General features: G+C 38.0%; 1 protein-coding gene across 2 annotated transcripts in view; it reads right to left on the bottom strand.

Moving 5' to 3' along the window:
- Positions 1 to 19,765, bottom strand: part of dip2ba (disco-interacting protein 2 homolog Ba) — a 99,854-nt gene extending 80,089 nt beyond the window's left edge. For both annotated transcript variants that reach the window (XM_049463021.1, XM_049463022.1), the window contains exon 1: positions 19,516 to 19,765. In XM_049463021.1, the coding sequence (XP_049318978.1) occupies positions 19,516 to 19,603 (88 nt within the window). In that variant the 5' untranslated portion in view covers positions 19,604 to 19,765. The remainder of the gene's footprint in view (positions 1 to 19,515) is intronic.
- Positions 19,766 to 21,773: the final 2,008 nt, after the last annotated feature.

Below are 21,773 nucleotides of genomic sequence, written 5' to 3'. Positions count from 1 at the left end.
ACCATCTATGAAATAAATAAAATAAAATAAAAATGAGTTTCTCCTGTTCTTTACTAGTATGGACTGATATGAGTGTGTTGTCTTTGAGGGAAGTTGTTAGCACTTGTTATCCTGACCACCCCCCCCCAGCTTCAGGCTCCAAGGAAGTGCTGAAACTGAGCAATGCCGGCCAAGCCACTGACATATGGGCCTCACAGTGAAACATCAAGCTAATCCAGGAGCCGGTGGAGAGCCCTGCTTTCAGACTGAAGACCCACCTTCACTGAGACGAGTCCTTTATTACACAGCACACACACACAAGTACTGAGGCAGGTTCCACTGGAGTAAAGTAGGCAAACAGAGCAAGACAAATGCGGAGAAAACTGGTTCTCTCAGTTTGTGTGTGTGAGAGTGTGTGTGAGTGTAAGAGAAAGAGAAGCGTCTCCCTGGAGGAAGAAAACAAGGTTGGCAGGAACAGAAAAAGAGGTGTCTCATCCATGCAGGAGAAGCTGCAGACGAGGTCGAGAATCTGTCGCCACTGCATGTTTAGAAAGGGAAAAAACAACATTGCTCCAAACCTCATCACCGATTTGTCAAGTTCAGACAGGTATGCACACCTACGGTCTGTGGGATTTATCTGACAGAGACCATGTGCTTTACTAAACAGCTGTACTGTTCTGCTTATCAATAAAAAGCTGAGTTACCTTCATATTTATCTGCATTAAACCACTGCTGAATTACTGTATAAGTATTTTACACACTAAAGGCCAATTTATACTTCTGCGTGAAACCTACGCCTTAGCCTAAGCATATCCAGCGAGAGTGCGCTACGCAGAGAAGCACGTTTATACTACTGCATGCGTGTGTCAGCGGCTCTGCATTGCTCTGCAATTTAAACCGTGAAGGTGGGAATATGTGGGCGGGAACGAGAGGCCCGGCAGACCAATCACAAATGCATGGTTACATTTATAAGGGGTTGCGCGTCAAGGTGCAGCGTAGGCTTGACGCAGAACAATAAGGACTTTGCTCAGTTTTTTTTTTTTTTTTTTTTTATAATTTTATTTCAAATTTTTCCCCATTTTCTTCCCAATTTTGCACAGCCAATTACCCAACCCACTCATTAGGACTCCCCCTATCACCTGCAACCTCCTGCTCATAGTGGCAGCGCTTTAGACCACTGGACAACTCGGCGCCCAAACTTTGGTCAGTTTTGTCTGAACTGAAATTCAGGTGCATCTACAAAAACTTTAATATAATTGAAAAGATCATTTATTTCAGTAATTCAGTTCTAATACGTAAAACCCATATATTGTACATTTTAATGACAGACAGAGTGGTCAATTTCAAGCATTTATTTCTTTATGTTGTTGGAAAAGGCTTAAAGCTAATGAAAAGATTTATGGTCATGTTTAGGATCATTGTCTTCCATGGAACGTGAATCTTCTTCCCAGTCTTAAGTCTTAAAAATGACAGAATCTTAGAAAATTAGAATAGTACATAAGACCAATTGGTACTTTTGGCAGTGTGGGCAGTGGGCCAAATACTGCTGGAAAATGAAATCTGCATCTCCATAAAAGCTTTTCAGCAAAGGAAGGCATATGATGCACTATTAAATGTCCTGGTAGGCGGCTGCACTGACTTTGGACTTGAAATAACACAGTGCACCAACAGCCCAGCAGATAACATGTTTCCAGAATCTGAAGGAAGAGTGGAAAAAGGTCCACAATCTAAGCTGATTGAATTTCTACTATCATGGTGGTTTGGGGAGCCATGTCATCTGCTGGTGTTTTCCCACTAAACTCAAATTTTTGAGAAAGGAGCTGCAAACCATAATTTCAAACCAAATTACCGAATTTTGGTGTGACCAAGCGTGTTTTACACTTGAGAAAGTCTGAACCAAGTTAGATTAGATTTGCACAGATTTAGTCATACTTGACTCAGACTGGCTTTTATAAGTTTGCGACAGACAATAAAGTGTTTCCTTTCCAGGTGTTGTGCTATTACTGTCTCTCTGCCAAATCTGACTCAATCAAAATCCACACAAATTGTTGTGGCACCTGTGATGCCTGATACTTTGGATTGAACCCAACTGAAAAGTTTAAAACAGGTAACTGTGAAAACACCACAAATTAATTTTAGATGTATTTGCACAAGGCACCTAACCCCAAGTGCTCCCCAATTGCTGAGTCAGTTATTTGCCCACTGAGTGTGTTCTCACCCCTTTTCAGAAGTCAGAGAGCGTATGTGAGTGTGTCGGTGGATATTATAAATGCAGAGGTTGATTACGTTCAGCTCGTATGATCACATGAAAAGCTTAACTTAACTCAGCACACCAAGAATCGGCTGCGGTTACACTGCGATTGGATCACTCCACCACATCCAGAAGTCATCAGAGAGGGATCTTGACCACTGTCCTGTATCTGCGTTCTGTAATTGCGTAAGAGGAAATGCGCCTGACTGGCAGCTGATGTTGACGTAGACTATATATTGCTTGTTTTCAACAGCTTCTTCTTAAATTTGAGATTCTTACTCACTCTTATAAAAGTGCTACAATATGTTGGAGTGATCAGCTTTCTTGAAAAAACAGAATTGGTTTATTTAAATCAATTTCTTTAAGGCTTGTATGGCATAGCTTAAAATAACCCTTTAAAGTGTTTTCATTTTTAACAGTGCACATTTTTTGTAGTACTTTATAATTTAATATAAAGATTGACTATAAATAAAAATATAAGGGACTGCAGGTGTCACACAGGCCAAACCAAACCAAACCAAGGACAGAAAATTCATTAACAAAGGGATAAGGCTTATAGGGGTAGTCAGAGACTGGCAGGGTCAGTATCAAAATGGCGGCGATAATAAACAACATACCAGAGCAGACAAAAGGTCATACAAAGTAAATCCAACAGACATTAAAAAGAGTATGACAAGAGAGGAGTCAAAATACACAAAAGTGGAGTCGTAACAAAAGAGATACTTAGTAGAAAAGCTAGCAAGCTAGATTCAACACCCGGCGAGGGAACAAAGGAAACGGGGTATTTATATAAGACAGTCCAGGTGTGTGCAATCAGAAGCTTGGCGAGCGTGAACACTGTAGAGTCACATGATTGGCAGAGAAAAGGAAGACTTGTTGCAAAGTTCTAAGTCCTAAGCAGGCAGACTGATAGTGTCTGATCTGACAGTAGGCATAAATGTCCATCCTGTGGACATTTATGCCTACTGTCAGATCAGACACTATCAGTTTCTACTATGTATACTGTCAAAAAAATTTAAAATGTCAAAACAAGTGTCTGAAAAATAGTCAAATTAAACATTTTAGCACTTTATCTTTGATGACAAAGTGTACTTAAGCAAAAAAAGACTCTACAATTTAAATATACTAAAGTTTTCTGCTGTTTATTTTCAGTTTGGCATTTAGTTTAATTGTAACAAAAGGAACCAAAATCTAAGTTTAACTTGTCACCAATCTGGATTTTGTAAAGAGTGTAAACAGAACCCTGGTTAAGGATATCTAAATACAAACCGTAAATTAAACTCAAGATAACTTATTTTCTCCTGAAACCAAATCACTGTGTGGTCTGAGATTTACCTGTGTTTTGAAATATGCTCTCTCTTATCGCGCTGCCAGCATGGCACGGCTGGTTTGGGTTCCCGTCCGTACGGCCCTGTAACACTGCCTGTGTGGGAGAGCCCTGTTTGGGGCAGAAACACTGACTCGAACTTTCACTTACAGAGTAGGTCTCCCTACAGCGGGGCACGCAGGGTGCCAGCGAGTAAAACCAGGGGGCCACCCCTGCTGTGTTTAATGAAACCGTATTAATAATTCAGCCTTACCACCCAGCAGGAGATCGCAGTAGAGAAGAGTAGGAGAGAGAGAGAGAGAGAGAGAGAGAGAGAGAGAGAGTGAGATATCATTAACTATTCACAGCTCAAAGGCAGCCCAGATATGGGCGTTATATAAACCACATTGGGGGAGAAGGCCCACTGGGCCCAGGACCAGGAGAGAAGCCCCGAGGCCTTTTGTTTGAGGGAAAGAGAATCTGTGAGAAGCTCGGACATCTGATCATCCTCCATCTGTCTGACTTTACCACATGCTGAAAAGTCACTTTGTGGAAAAATCCCCCCGGGATCAGAAAGTATGATATGGATCCATTGATAGTGTCTACGCCAGTGTGTTTCACCAGTCTGTGTGAAACTCAGGGCTGGGCAATATGATGAAATGATAGTGATCCTGTGATCTGTTACACTGTCTTCAAAGTGCATCTCATTACTGTCAGGCAAAAACCTCATAAAACCTCTCCAATCTCGCAAATGTAAAACACAGGAAAAAAGGGTTTTTGTATTGTATAGTGAGATACGATATATAAACACAGTAGGGCTGCAACTAACGATTATTTTGGTAGTCGACTAATCTGACGATTATTTTTTTTCGATTAGTCGACGATTATTTCTGCCATGTTCTCCATCTCTAAAAACAATAAAAAAAAGCTGAACATGAGATTTAAAAGCCATTTAAATGTCTGGATTTTGTTTAAACATGGAAAGTACTGATCTTTAGTAAGTAAATATATGATCTGTTGTGTTTGGGCACTTTTGGAGACACAAACTGAGTTGAATTTAAACCGTTTGAGTGAGCCATTTATCCATCTCACATTGCACTTCTATCCACACCACTTTGTGTAATGTGGTACTATTACAAATAAATGATTAGTCGACAATTAAATTAATAGTCAACAAATTTAAATAATCGGCACTGACGATTGTATCAACTAATCGTTGCATCCCTAATACACAGTATTAAGTTTTAACAGCCTTCAGGGGAAGGTTATATCTGTCTAAATACCCCTTACTTTAATCAAATAATATCTTAATGAAATGCAGTATTAATATCAATTACTTTTGAGTGTACTTTTGTAGTTGTTCTCCACATTTTGTGACATATGGACCAGAAATGCTCCAAAATTATTGAAATAATGACTTGAATAAAAAAAACATTATTCTCAGAGGAAGTCAATAAATGCAAACAAATGCTAAAAATATAATCAAAGTTAGTATTGATTTTATGTTAATCCATGTTTAAAAGCCCAGTGCCAGCTGTATTTATCATTAAAGTCTTTAAAGGCAAGTCAGTTCACTCTGCAGCCATCTTTAAATGAGAAGAGACCAAAATACTCTAAACTGAAGGTATAACTACTATTTGAACAACATTGTTTTTTACATCACTGATAAATAATAAAACTAATCTAATAAATCTAATCTAATCTAATCTAATCTAATAAAAAAAACATCACTGATTGGTGGAAACTTCACACTCTAGACCTCAAGCAGCTTGGACTGTGTGTCTCTCCACTCTTCCTCCAGACTCTGCTCCCTTGATTTACAAATGAAATGTAAAATTTACTGATGATCAGTGATGGTTTGGAGAGACATGTCATCTGCTGGTGTTGATCCACTGTGTTTTATTATCAAGTCTAAAGTCAGTGCAGAGTTTTCCCACAAAATCTTACAGCACTTTATGTTTGACTCTGCTGAGGGAACTTTTATGGAGATGCAGATTTCATTTTCCAGCAGGACTTGGCACACTGCCAAAAGTACTAATTGGTCTTATGTAATATTCTTATTTTTTCGAGACACGGATTTTTGGGTTTTCATTGGCTGTAAGCCATATTCATAATCCTATATAACATACAAGTTTCACATTTTAACCTAAATTACTGAAATAAAGTATATTTTCAATGATGTTTTAATTTTTTGAGCTGCATCTGTATCTATGCATTTCTAATTTTCTGTATTCTGTATTAGCAACCCTAATAAACACAGCTAACTCTCGACTGTTTACGTCAGTCGTGCAGTTCAATCTCGGGAGCGAGTCACGGTCATGTGTTAACCTACAGCTGAAGGCCTGCATGTGAGTTCACTGTTTGTTTGTTCGACGCCTCTGGGCTGAACTAAAACCTCAGCTCCATAAAACACGTCCAACGCAACAAAACAGCTTTTATTAAAGAGGGAACTGTGAAAGGCCGGTCATGTGATCAGAACAGCATGCAAATCTTTCCAGACAACACGCAGCTGCTTACAGAAGGACGGCCATATTTAGATGTCCGGGTTGCACACTTAAGTAAGCACGAGGGAAACAGCGGCTTCCCAAATTTTACTCTAAATGTGGTCTGTTGGCTAGAGGCAAGCGACCAGAGAACCACATCCTTTATATATTAGTCTACACAAATGAGCAGCGTTGACTGAGTAAGAAGAGAAGGGCATCGTTTACGCACTTCTGAGTGGACTTCCTCTATCAGCAGGGCTTATATGAGTAGGGCTGACAATTAGAGAAGTGATAAATTACCACATACAGCTCAGTTTTCTGATTACGTCTGGGGTATTGTTGGAACAAATTAATGAATCATTAAAAAAAAAAATGATACGTCATGTATTTTAAAATATCTTTGCCCAATATCAGCAGCATTCCAAAGCCTAGGCTTTATAAGTGCAAGTAGGGTGGGTCCTTGGTGGGACATATTAAACACTCTACAAGGATTTATATTAACATCACCAGGAACATCCTACCTAATGCAATTGTGCTGTAAAACTTATCCTTTTTTAAATGTTTAGAGGAATTTATTAAAATTTCCCCAACTACAGGTTTGTTTCTGACATTTTTCATCCAACATTTCATGGTGTTGTTTTCCCCCTTCGAGCAATCAAAGGCAAAGAAGGATACAACAGCTGCATCCACAAAATCAGCATTCTTGGCTGTATATGAAGGTCCCTTCACTTTAACACTGATTTATGGAAGCATGGACTTCACAAGACGGACTTCACAAGAGGAAGATTGTCTTTTTACTAGTTCACCAAAAGTCCTTGCATGGAACACTTCTGTTAGATTACAGATTAGATTACATTACATTTAGTGGACACTTATTTCCAAAGCAACTTACAAATAATTAAGTATATTTAGCAATAGAGTTACTGGCCAAAGCACACCAGGAACATCCACCTAGACCAGCCTAATATTTTGGAGAGTTTCTGTCACCTAGTCATCTTTCCTGCAGATTGATCTCCAGGTTGATGGACGCCACTCTAGCCCTAAAATATCAGTGGTTTTAATGTTATGGCTGATTATAAGAGATTCATTTATTTTCCTTAACAGATAATAGCCAAGCCAAGATTCTGGAGCACTGCAACTGTAGAATCAATCAGAATGTGCCACTATGTGCAAATCGTCACTGTCCAATGAAAAACATCTATCTATCCAAATGGTTACGTTACAGAAGTAGGTAAAGTTGATCTTACCTATAAATGAAAGTCAATGCAAAACAGGGTTTTTCCTATTTATATAATTAAGAGCATTTCTTTCTATTGGTCTATTAATCTAGAATTATTTACACAGTGTGCAGAGCCTTTGTGGACAATGAGGACAAAAATCTAATGTGCTGGATATTTAGTTATTGATGTGAAACATGATAGATAAAATGTATAATTTAAGCTCTTCACAGCTTTTTTAGCACTTGGCTCGCTGGTGGACTTTTACCTCACTCTACCTACAACCTCTCTGCTGCTACACATTTATCTTACATTACATTACGTTTATGCCATTTAGCTGACGCTCTAATTCACAGCGATGTACAAGGTTATTCCCAATACAGAGATGGGCCAATGAAGTGTTGGGTGTCTTGCCAAAGGTGTTTTACTGGTGTAGTACTGCATTCCGTCACCCAGGCCTGGAATTGAACCGCAGTCTACCACACGATGTGTTGGTTAGCTCACTGGTAGGTAATGGTGTTATCCACTGTGCCACAGTAACCACACTACTACACTGCTGTTAATAATAACAACAAGTTAATAATACGTTTAAATGATGGAGAAAATTAAAAACACCCAAAAAATGTGAATCATGCAAGCAAAATGGAACAGAATACTGGTATAGACCTTATATTAACCATCACAACACAATGCCAACATTACATGTATCATACAAGCTTCTAATTCCTCCCCCAACGTGCACATACACACACACTTCATGATTCAGAAGCTTCAGGCACAACAAGCTTGTCTCAGGCTGCACTCTGGGACTTCACTCCATGCCCTAGATAAGCAACTGACCGCAATCTGCCTCTCCATCAGCGGCAGCACTGGTGAGGAGCACCATCTCCAAAACCACAATCAATACCCATACATTACACCCATCAGCTCTATATCACACCATCCACTCAGGAGCCACTCTCAGCACCAGACTCCGCTCAGACACAGCCCAGCAGAACTGCCTCAGACATCTAAACATCTCCATAGACTTCATACTATATAATATCCAATGACTAATTTCATTTAAGCATTCAGACACAACCTAAAGGCTCCTCTTCCTCTGAACTCTGGAAACTCAGATCTTCTAAAGAGGAGCTTCAGCAGGGTAACTGATCTTCTGACTAATGAGAGAACGAGACAGTGTCTGGTTTAAATCAAGTCTAATCATTCAGGGTCATGATTCATCATTCAAGTAAACCTGTAATCAATCTGGAAAGCAAAGCTGGCAGAGAGATAAAACTCCAGAATCTGGTTAATTGACTTTATCAGGACAGTTTCTCATGCATTAGTGAGGTTACAAAGATCTGGATAAACACCAGGAGATCCTCTTTCAGAATCTGACTCAACCCAGAATCAGAGTGAACATCATCATAGTCAAAGATGACATCAAAACACTGATAAACATCTCAACACTGGATCTGGCCAGTATATGACCGTATAAGCATGAACAGTGCCGTGCCTCTCTATCACCTATGTATTTCCTCCTTTCACCAATGTGTTTCAATGTTAAAACAGAGTTTTCATCTCATTTGTCTCCTCTAAATCATGTTTCCATCCATATTATCTAAATCCAATAATTGCTTATCCTTCTGCAAACACTGGCATATTTTTTTCTTTCTCCCAAGTCAGTTTTTAAAATCATTTTCTGCTATTTGGCACTCATTTTCTTGAATCTGCCAGTTGTTTTTTTCCTTTGTATCATGATTTTGTGGAAAATAGACTAGTAGACTAGACTAGTAATGTTCTAAATGATTTCTATTTAATGTTCAACTATTTTTTCTTCTTTTCTAAGACTGAAACAAAAGTAAGATTGATCAAATGTAATGTCACAATATTTGTCAAATATAGTGTAATACCCAATGATATAAAAGCACAAACTAGAAAAACTGCTAAACCACCTTGCAAAAAAAAGGTGGTTGCTATGGTATTGCTAGGTGAATGCTATGGTTTAATAACTCAAATTGATAGCACATTCATCTCATATATCTCATATAATAGCAGATAACAAAATGTTTGATAATATTACATGATTATATCAGGAAAAAATGCTCAGACAAAAAAATAGGTGTTCAGGCAAATGGGGAAAAGTTTGATATTTACAATATTGGATCTCTAAAAAATATTTAAAGTTCTAATATCTAAACAAAACCTGTAATTGCAAGTGGACTATCCCAAAAATAATCAATATTGAAGTGAAGTGAACTAGAAATTAAATAAATGTAAAATGTAATCTAACTGATTCTGGAATTCTATGGTGAGACCTAGCTCTACTATTTAATTTGTTTAATGTTGAAGAAGGGACAAAACTAATGATAAAACCTTGTTAATTGGATTTCTGAAATCAGTTGTGATACCCAGTCATATTATTTAATTTACCCAATGGTGAAAAAGTGGCAAAATCTATGAAAAAAAAACATAAAAAACGTGTTTGGCTTTGTTTTGTTTATCAGTGCATCCCTAGTGAAGAATATACTGGTATTAGAGGGTAACTGCTTAACATGTTTTAGCACAGACAGATGTATAAATTGGACAGATATGTCTTACTGGTATTTGACACTGAATCTATTAAAATTCATGTACTAAAACTACCTCATGTTTAACACATTTCTGACGTCCAGTCAAAGTCCAGGGCCTCGTTGTTGTTGCGGTCATTGTAGGACAGTCAGAAAAACAGAGCTATCCCACAAAGTCAGAGAGCACAAGCCTGAAAATATTCAAAAACAAGAGCTCACACTCACACACACACACACACTCATACACACACAGACACACACACACACAGAGCAGCTCATTCCAGCACACAAAGCTTTCAGTCGAATGGCCTAAATGCCAGCGCAGCTCCTAGCCACCATGGTCCTCATCAGCTCAATGGTCCCCATTGTGTCCCAGTGATCACTGGTGGCCTGCAGAATCGGCCTGCTTTTTAAGCAGCAATTTGGCCAGCCTCTGTCCCCCTCTGAGCAACCCAAGCCGAGGGTCTTAGCGCTGGGTATTTCCGCTCTGAGCGTCCGAGGCGAGGTCACCGCGGCCCTTAGAGGAGCAAAATCACGGACAGGTCAAGAACGCTGAGATAGACAGCAGACGTGGCAAAATCGAGACAGTGACCACAACAACACAGCTAGCGCCGTTCTCCCGCTGGCGTGCCAAATGAACAACTGGGCATTTGTGTCGTAATGGGATTCAGAGGACTGGTCGTCTGGTTACGTGGATGGACTATAACAAACAGGAGTCTTTAAGAGTTTGGGTAGCATGTGTATTGTTTAATAAATGTTATTTTGGGCAAAAAACCCACTATATTCCAACTAAATGTTTGGGACAGCTAGTTTAACCGTCCTATTATGTTCATTTCTCAGGAACAGCAATGGTGTTCCAGGGTCATTTTAAACCAGTGCATGTTTAATTATCCAAAAGACGTCTAAAACGCCAAAAATCCTTACAAGTAGTGTAATTTTTTTTTTTTTACTAACGCCATTGCTAATTATTTTATCAATATTCAGTGCAGTGGTGTTCCTTACCTCAAACAGGTAGTGTTTAAATTAGGATAATTCACTCGTTTTTCACAAAAAAAAAACAAATGTTCAAACTTATTTTAATGTTTCAATACTTTACTTTTGAAAGACCAACATACTGCAAACAGTAGTTTAACATAACATTGAAAATAACATTGCAATTTTGTTTTGTTTTTTATTGCGAATATGTGAGATGAACCATTTTCATATTGTGTGTTGATTACAATAATTAAGGCAAGCAGAAGAAATTTACTGAAAAAATACTTTCAACTATTTGTCCTAGATCTTCAAACTTTAAAACGGGTTGAACTGACCCGGAACATAACAGGAGGTTAAGTTGTACCCATTGCTGAGACAGATTGTCTACAGATGTACATTGTAAAGAAGTCCTGACAATAGAATAACAGAACTCCTTATATATATTTGGCATCACACCTAATCCACCTAAAGTATTGAGCTGTGGAGCAGTGAAACTGTGCTCTCTGAAACAATGGAGCTCCATTCAATCCTTAAGTGAGGTGGGGGGAGTTGGATATGAGGTAAAATCTACTTTAAAAAGCCTATACTCTCTAAACAGTAGAGACAGTTACTCCAACAAAAGCAGAAGAGACGCTGAATAAGCAGGTGTCTCAATACTTTTTTCCATTCAGCGCAGAGGCTGCAATATGCAAATCTAACCAATCACTGAAAAGCTTCATTGTGTGCAGTGAGCTGTGACCAATCGCAGATGTTCTCTGTGGGTTTGGATGAATCGAGTCATTCACTCTTCACTGTAACACAACAAGCATGAATTATGTTTGTCAAAATGCTTTTAACACATCGCTCACCATTAATGGATCAGCATCAATAGGCCTGTCACGCTGACTGTTTTTATTGGACGATATATTGTCTCAGAACTAATAAATACAATAAATTATGTTTTTATCATTTTATGAGAGTTTTATGTCAATATTATAACAACAATATAATAGCAAAATCATTCATTTATACCCTTTAAAGAGCAATAGACTTAAATAGAACACAACTAGGCCTGTCACAATAATTGCAATATTGATTTATCATACAATAAATTAACATAACCTCAATAATTTTTGATAATAGTGATTTATTAAATAAATGTGTTTATTTCTATGTTTGTTCTCATATATAACAGTAAACAGTATTTTAGCCAGTCATGCTTCAATAACTGTGACTCCATAACATACACACAGTGTGGATTAAAAAAGATGAAGGAATAAGTATATAACTCCCAAACCAAAAAACTCAAATTTAGTATAATTAGTATAATTGCTTTCTATGCTATTCTGTTATCATTATCTCAGTGGCATTTAATAGTCTTAAAATTACAAAAACATCGTTTATCACAATAATTTCTAGAACTATACAGGTGCTGGTCAACGAATTAGAATAATTTGAAATAGTGCAATCATGAAATTCTTTGAATGCATTTTTTGTGCAGAAAGCAAATCAGGTGTTCACCGCACCTGTCCTACTCGTTAGACTAATCACAGAACAGAATTTGCTCAGCTGAGCTTTCCAAAAGGCCCATTTAGGCCATTTAACTGTGACACTGTTGTTTTATTGAATTAGAATAATGGAGAAACCGTTTCATTGAATTAGAATAAGTTTTATTATAATTACAATCATCACTTTCTCAGTATTTTGTGGCTGCCCCCTTGGCTTGTATGATTGCCTGAAGTCTCTGCGGCATCGATTTGACCAGCTTGTCGCAAGTTTCCGCACTCACAGCTTCCCAGGCAGTGGCGATGTTCTGCTTCAGTTGGTCCAGCGTAGTAGGCTTTCTGTCGCGAATTTTCCGCTTGACGATGGCCCAAAGGTTTTCAATGACATTGAGGTCAGGCGAGTTGGCCGGCTATGCCAAAACTTCAAGCTGTTTTTTAGTGAACCAATCTTTGGTCGACTTTGCCGCATGAGCCGGTGCAAGATCCTGTTGAAATATGAAGTCTTCTTCGCCGAACTGTTCCAAAACAGTCGGAATCAGGAACGTTTCCAGAACATCTTGATATACGGCAGCATTGACAGCATTCTTGAGGAAGCAGAGTTTCCCTACACCTCGAGCGGACATGCATCCCCAGACCATAACGCTCTGGGGAAACTTGACGGATCTTTTCAGGCACTCGTGGTTGTAGGTTTCGCCACCACGACGCCAGACACGAGGACCTTGGTCACCGAAGGAGATGCAGAAGCGTGATTCGTCACTGAAGACCACTTTCTGCCAGTCTTCAGCAGTCCACTCGCCGTGTTCTTTGGCACACTTCAGCCGTTTCTCCATTTGTTTCTTGTTCAGCATCGGTTTTACTGCTGGAACGCGAGATTTGAAGCAGAGTTCGCGCAGACGACGGTAAGTGGTTGATCTGGAGACGTCAGCGCCGGTCTGCTTGTTCCACAAGTCGGTGAACTCGGAAGTGGACTTGAACCGGTTGCTGACTGCGATCTTTCTCAGCTGCTTGTTGTCACGAGCAGAAGTTTTTCGGACGCCGGAACAGTTGGTGCGCTTGCTGCAGTTTTTCTTGAGAGCTTTGCAGACTGAAGACTGGCTGATGCCGAGCTGCTCAGCAATTTTAGTTTGGGTCAAGCCTTGTTGGCGAAGGGCTTGAATTTGAGCCACTATTCCGGTTGAGAGGTCGCGCTGCTTACCCATGATTGATTTTACAACTTAGAAATTCTACTCAACCCTGACTTTATACTGCACAGTGAACACTCTTCACAGAAAACAAAAATTCGAGCATTTATTCTAATTCAATGAAACGGTTTCTCCATTATTCTAATTCAATAAAACAACAGTGTCACAGTTAAATGGCCTAAATGGGCCTTTTGGAAAGCTCAGCTGAGCTAATTTTTTTCCAGGTAACGAGTTCTGTGATTAGTCTAACGAGTAGGACAGGTGCGGTGAACACCTGATTTGCTTTCTGCACAAAAAATGCATTCAAAGAATTTCATGATTGCACTATTTCAAATTATTCTAATTCGTTGACCAGCACCTGTATATCGTCCACAAAAAATCTTATTGTGACAGGCCTAAAAACAAATATAAAGAATATTTGGATTTTTTTTAATTATTAATGTCCTGCACATGCACTATAAAATAACATAGATAATAGTATACTTTATCATCATCATGACAGCCAAAGCATTGGTATCAGTAAACTTAGATATTAGTGTGAAACATGAATTTCCCACATTAGTGTGTCCCTATTCAATCACAGTACATAACACAACAACAAAATACAGAACACACACACACACAATTATTAAGAATTACACACACTATACATGTGACTTCTGAAATATACACACTGCCAAACACAACCTGACAGCCTAGCCCAGTGACATTGGGGGGAAAGTGCTGGGGCTAAAAGCAGGGAACACTGGGATTGGTCAGTTCATGGTGTGAGTCACATGAGTCATCTCAGCTGGAGCGAGTCAGGCCAGGTGCCGGGCAGCAGAGCGAGAGAGGGGAAAGGGACGAAGGCTGGAGCACGGCGAGAAAACAGGGACAGACTGAAGTTACTGCATTTAAATGAGTACATTCACCCATCACGCATACCATTATACCCACTAGGGCTGCAACGATTAGTCGATTTAATCGGCAATGTCGATTATAAAAAAGTTTTGACCACAAATGTTCATTGTCGACTAATTTCTATTTTGCAGCACTGCACAAAGTACCGGGCTCAGACACACAGTTTATGCTCCACGTTTAAAGGGCAATGTTCTGGGCATTTAATTCCTTGTTCAGCTGTTTCTATCAATTCCATCAACTCTCAGTCCAGCAGTGACACTGAGGTGTTTAAAAACTCCAGCAGCACTGCTGAGTCTGATCCACCTACAGAACACACAACACCATGCAATATCACTGCAGTGCTGAGAATGACCCATCACCTATACAGCTCTCATTTTCTGCAAATAAATGCTTTAAATGACAATATTTTTATTTGGAATTTTGGAGAAATGTCTGTAGTTTATAGAATAAAACAACAATGATCATTTTACTCAAACATATAACTAATTTTTTTCCAGAGCTGTATATAATAATAGCTGCTCTGTGGTGGTCTCTATCCTGTGAGGTCCTGAACATTGTACAATAGAGTGAAAGGATGATAATTAAAGTACTCTGAGAAACAGAAACTACACTACAGAGAACTAAAAACTTTTCATTTTAAATATCTTATTTGTGTGGGAATACTGTACTAATTTACATCTAGCAAATTCTAGAAACACACCCTTTTTTGGCTGAACTAGACCAGCAGGTCTCTATTGCAGTGGTCAGCAGCTGTGCCACCGGGAGGAGGATCAAAGCAGCTCACCACAGCCATCCAAACCACCACAAACACTGAGCCTCGCTCACCTGCCCCCGGGGCCCTAAAAACACTCCACTAAACACACACACACACACACACAACCTCTTTCACAGTTTCACACCTCATGGCGACTCATTCAGAGCCTCTGAAAGCACTGAAAGCAGCCTCGTGCCATAATTATCAGTTCCTCACAGTCACCGAACCTCAACCGAGCGGCAGAATGAATCAACTTTGCGTGAATCACCCAGAGCCAAACGTCACCCATTGCCAATCTGGTGCAATATGTCCTCGCTCAGCCATAAGGTGGAGTGTTCACTGTTTTATCATCACTGCCTCTCTGATTACGGTTTCTATGGCCATTTCGTCTTCGATAAGCATAACAACACATTGCTTCAGACTCTAACCCACACACACTGAGTGGTCCCAGTTGTGTAACAGTATTACTCAGCTGAGTTCACACTCCCCCCTTTAGCATACACACACACATACACACACGTACCTACACGTAGACGCACTCAAGCAGCTTAAATTCTATTCTACTTGTAATACGGGACTGAGCTGGCAAAGCACAGCCTCACAAAAGCACATTAATATCCAGCCGACAACAAAGGCTATTGTGCTTTCATGCTGAATTCCTGGTTATACCAGAGCTTCAGCTCAACTCCAGCTCAACCAAACACCAGCAGTGATTAATGACCACTCACTAGAAAGCACGCTCACTGGACACGAGATTCATAGCGAAAAAGCAGCCAGTATGACCTGCTTGTAAGGTCATCGCAATTTCAATACAGTATACATAAAATATATATTACATAAATTATTATATATTATAATAAATGATTTCTGATGCTGATTCCCCTCGTTCTGGTCTGACAGCCTTTAACAGATTGATTATCTGTCTTTGATGGAAAGTCAAGTCTGCTAATAATTGTCTAAATCTAGGGCAACTATGGAAATCCTACATATTACGATATTGTTAGCAACTCAGACACTTTATTTTATAATAATAATAATAATAATAATAATAATAATAATAAGCTCAAAGCACAGATTTTTATAAGCATCAGTAAACAATTTGAATTACCTTTACCTGAAATGTGGTGTTATCCACTACTTCACACTAGGGGTGGGCGATATGGCCCAAAAATATTATCACAATATTTCATGGTATTTTTTTGCGATAACGATACTCATGGCGATATGACAAAACACTTTTTTTTTTAATATTTCAAAAATACAATATACACTGCAAGAAATATATATATACATATATATATATATATTATTACATACAATATAATACTGCACACCCCTCAGTGAGATATTAAAAAATACAAGAATTTTATCAGATTTGTTACAGAAGTGAATAATCCAGAATATCATGATGCTAATTATAATGCACTCCATATATCTCCATATATCCAGGATTATAAATGGAAAATAAATGATACCGGACAGATATAATCGGTCTCTAGTAGATATATAATGAAAAATGGGATGGGTGTTATGGCACGATATTTTAGGGTATAATATCATTCATGATTTTTGACTATATTACCGTGTACGATATGATATGGCACACCCCTACTTAACACCCAGCCATACACCTGATGTAACGTTTAAAATTTCAATACGAAGACCAATAGATATATCTAGCACTGTATTTACTGGACTCCTGAAAAGCAGAATGTTTGTTTGATGCTGGATAAATTGCATTTATATATTTTACTGCATTTGCAGCTCTACATGTAAAGCATTTATTTTGCGTTTTTTAACCACAGTGATGCAGATCTGAATTATATTACACAGGTAAGAGAAGGACGAGTTAGGGGTCTTGCCCATAAAAAGGAGGGCTGCTTAGTCTGGAAAATCAAACCTTATTTTTGATCATTTGGAGAAATCAAACACTTTTTTTTTTTACCAGTTTAAGAAATGAAACCCTAGTCTTGCTCAGTCTAAAAGCCCCCTAGAGAAACTGAATCCTAGAAAGAAACGGAACCCTACTTTTGCCCATCAGGGGAACCAAACATCAGTCTTCTCCATTAGGGGAACCAAACTCTAGTCTTGCCCATCTAGCCATCAAAACTACATTGGTACATCACTACAGTAACAGTATACTCTTTAAAAAGGTCAAATTCTTATGCAATGCTGATCTGTGTGGATTTAGTCCCAATTTCTATATTTTATAAATATTTATCAATAAGAAAAAAATAATTTATTCACACCAACCCCTCAATTCTCATATCAGTACATTTCTAATGACAATTCTGCAAAAGACATCTAGCACACATTCTCATGTGGAGCTCACACGGGTGAAATATGGGCGAGGTGGGTTTCAGGTGGGCATGGGTCATAAATGGGCTTGTGAAAAGATATTTTAATTGGGACCCAGATGAGCTTCCCAAATGGGTTCCATCTTTTAAGCCCACCTTAATGTGACATGGGTCCCACCTAAGCCCCATGTGCGGTGTACAACCCAGATGGGGCCCATATTTACCACTAATGGTCAAATCACTGAAACTGGAGTAGGGGTGGGCAATATTATATCGTATACAATATATCGTGACACAGAAATATCATGATATTAAAAATCCATATCATGATAATAGGGCTGTTCTGTCTTAAAAGTAGTCTATTATTTACTGTGAAGCTTTAGGTGTATTTATTGTATAATTGTTTTAGTTTGCAGTTTATATGCATGCACTAAATATTCTGAAATATTTTTTGCTGCATTATATTATTTTATGCTATATTATTTATTTTGCCACATTATGATTATACTGTTATACTATTATACTATATTACTGAAATTAATGAATAATTTTAGTTTTCCTATATCGCCAAGTATATCGTTATCGCATAATTACCCTGAAATATCGTGATATTATTTTAGAGCCATATCGCCCACCCCTACCCTGGAGTAGGGCTGGGTGGTGATGTTAAAAAAAAAAAATGTATCTCAACATTCTTCAAATATATGAGCGAATCTCAATTACTATGAACAGAACTTTGTCCATCAACACAGATGTGTGTATTGGCTTGAATTTGGTGATACAATATGTATCCCAACACAGGTGTTAGGATACAATATATCGCAAGAAGATATAATGCAATTATTGAAATAAAATGTTTAGGGAAAAATTATCATATTAAAAAGGAAGGGCTCACTTTTTTTGCAATCAAGGAATCAAATTACAACACTATAATATTTGTACTGGTATTTAAACAGGTTACAGCTGTAGGTGATACAAAATGTTTTTTTTTTTTTTTTTGCATTAAAATTTACATTCTGAAAATCTAAGAGATTTGAAATCTCCTACAGGACACTTAAAGAAGCTGGCTGTTTTCTCTCTACTCCACTTAATAATTCCAGATCAGAAACAGGAATCAACCCAAATTCTGCATGTTTGAAAATTGACGTAAAAACTAGAAAACATAACAAAACTTAAGGTTTTGAAGACATGAACTGTTTGATTTGTATTTAGGAAAACACTCATTTTAAAATGAGGTTCAGGAAAGAGCCATGACCTGCTCTTTTTTGTGATTTTATTCATTATATCTTGACATGAGCATATTCACTTTATGTTATATATATTATATTATATTTTCATGTAACGCTTGAATAGAAATCCTCAAGATTAACAAGAATCCTGGTCTGTTCAGGGGTTAAACATGTGTGTAGTAGGTTAACTACCTGCTATCTCACACAAAGCAGACAACAGACAACACCAGCCATGAGCCCAGAGCAGACTAACACCTTGGCTTGGCTAAGAGCTATAGCTAAACAGAGCAGGACTGCGCTCTGATCACAGGTTATATTATATTATATAGCATTTATTCAAGGTTGTGCTGTGCCCTTGAGTGTCTCAGGCTGTATCTGAGCAGAAAGTTAGTTATATAGTCAGCTGGTTTAGGTTATTTTCCAGAAGGATAGATAGACAGGTAGATAACTAGATAGATAGATGGGTCTGTTTCTGGGGAAAAGCTGTGGGAGGAGATTAACGTTAACGCTGGTTCACACTTGCTTTGTGTCTCAGTCAGGTTAAGCCAGTTCAGCTAATAAACGTTAAATATCACTCAGAAAGCACTGACACTGACCCAGGATCAGCTGGACCCAGCCTGCAGCAGTGTGTTTACAGTGTGGTGTGTGTAAATTAACTGTGTTTGCTTTGTTTTCGCTTGTTTTAGCTTGTTTTTAAACACAGGACAACGTAAAGCGCTGGATCAAGCAAGGACACGGTGTCAGGAAAGCTTATTATTGTTAATATTATTAATATTTACAGTCTCTACACTCACACACAGCCTACTGACACCCTCCCCCAGCGCCTCTCACCCCCAAAACACCCCCCAACACCCCCCAAAACCCCGTAATTCAGCCCCAAACCCCAGCCCCGCGGTCTGTAACCTACCCTCCGACAGCTCCAGCTCCAGCTCCGCCAGCTGCTCCTTCACCTCCTTCGGCAGAGGCGCCAAATCCACCCCGCCGCGCTCTGCCATCGCCGCCGAGCCGCTGTCTAACTTCTCTCCGTCCGGTTACCGATCACCAATCGATCAAAATCCACCGATCACCGCGCGCAGCTCATACTCAGACTCGAGCAACAACACGCCGATCCGAACAGCTGCTCCCTCCGCCATAACTGTGGGAACTCGCACCAACGGTACTGAGGAGCCGACTCTCTCCAAAGAATCGATTCAGCTGAATAGACTCCTCAAACCCAATGAATCAGATAGATAGATAGATAGATAGATACTTTATTGATCCCCGAGGGGAAATTCTCATAAGTCAAACTCAAACCAATGAATCCGGCTTGTAAAAACTATTATGTTGACCTTAATAACAATAATATTACTATATAGTTAAAAATAAGAGACCACTTACCAAATTAAAAACCTCTGGAACATAATCAAGAGGAAAATAGATGATCACAAGCTATTAAAAAGCTGAAATGCTTGATTTTTTGCACCAGGAGTAAAGCAGCATAAAGTTATCCAAAAGCAGTGTGAAAGACTGGTGGTGGAGGAGGAGAACATGCCAAGAGGCATGAAATTAAAACTGTGATTAAAAACAGTTATTGATCAAATTTTGATTTCTGAACTCTTAAAACTTTATGAATATTAACTAGTTTTCTTTGCATTATTTGAGGTCTGAAAGCTCTGCATCTTTTTTTCGGTTTCTGCAATTAAATGCTCTAAATGACAATATTTACATTTAGAATTTGAGTGAAATGTTGTTCGTAGTTTATAGAATAACTTACAACAACAATGTTCATTTTACTCAAACATATACCTATAAATAGCACAATCAGAGAAACTGATTCAGAAACTCAAGTGGTCTCTTAATTATATATGTAAAAAAAAAGAGTGATTTTTCTTTTTATTTTTTTTCTTTGTTTTTCCTTAAAGGCCCTCGAACATTTAGCGTTTCACACTGGGTTTTGTAACTACCGTTTCCGTTTATAGCTTAAATGTACTAGTGCATCTAAACAAATTGAATATCATTAAGAAAAAGTTACTTTATTTTAGTAATTCAATTAAAAAAGTGAAACTCATATATTATATAGATGTATTACACAAAGAGTGATCTATTTTAAATGTTTTTTTTTTATTTTATTGTTGATGATTATGGCTTACAGCCAATGAAAACCTAAACATCAGTGTCTCTATATAAAATTTGAATATTGTATAAGACCAATTGGTACTTTTGTTAGTTTTATTCTCTGAGACACTGTGTCATGTGCTAACTTTTCCAAACATGGATACAAAACATACATCAGTCCTACAACACTAGGAACAGAACTATATGTTAATATATATTAACTTTCTTAATTACTCTAATTAATAAGGCAATGTGAAAGGGCTGATACTTTGATCCCAGAGCCCTAAAATAATAAACTTTATTGAAAAAAAAATAATTATTCATAAGTTCAATTCACTATAACGAACTGTTCAAAAGAATCGGTTCAGTCAACTGAATCGGTTCAGTCAACTGAGTCAAACTTCGTATCCCTAACCGACGGTAAGTCGCGGTCACGTGATCGAATTTACCATGCAGCGTGCACGCGTCCGCGGACGAGCAGCTGCGCCCTCTACCGACGCACCACAGCTTTAACTCTAACTTTAAACTTCACTTTAAAGAACTATTATTTTTGATGTTGGGGGTGTTTTTTTTACTATGTCTGCAGTGCTATCTGCTTAAATTAAATATTCATTTGAATAAAAGTTTTTAGTATGCTTTTTTAAGTTGTAAATATCTAAATGATTAATTTTCATGCTATTTAATCTATTTATACATGTCCAACAATCTCATTGTCCAGTCCCTTGTTAAAAAAAAGTGTATTAAGTATATTTTTCAAAAGTATACTTATCATGGAAAAGTATATACTTTTTATAATTAAAATACGTACTTAATATACATACTTAAGCTATATTTAAACACAACATAAAAGCCTTTGGTTGTGCTTTTAAGTGATTTATTTCATATAACTTCTGGAAATGTAATTAGATTCAAGTATGTGTTTTTTAAACACCTTTTTAATATACTTGAATATATTGTAAATGTACTAATGTATGTATTGATGCACATATTGTCTACACCTTAATGCTACTGGAAAAAAGTGTATTTTTTAATGCCACTACATATTTTTTTTCTATCAATACAAACCTATAA

Source organism: Astyanax mexicanus, chromosome 13, assembly GCF_023375975.1.
Source record: "Astyanax mexicanus isolate ESR-SI-001 chromosome 13, AstMex3_surface, whole genome shotgun sequence".
NCBI classification, from domain to species: domain Eukaryota; kingdom Metazoa; phylum Chordata; class Actinopteri; order Characiformes; family Acestrorhamphidae; genus Astyanax; species Astyanax mexicanus.
Note: the sequence above shows the minus strand (reverse complement) of the source record. Positions and strands in the feature narration are given on the sequence as shown.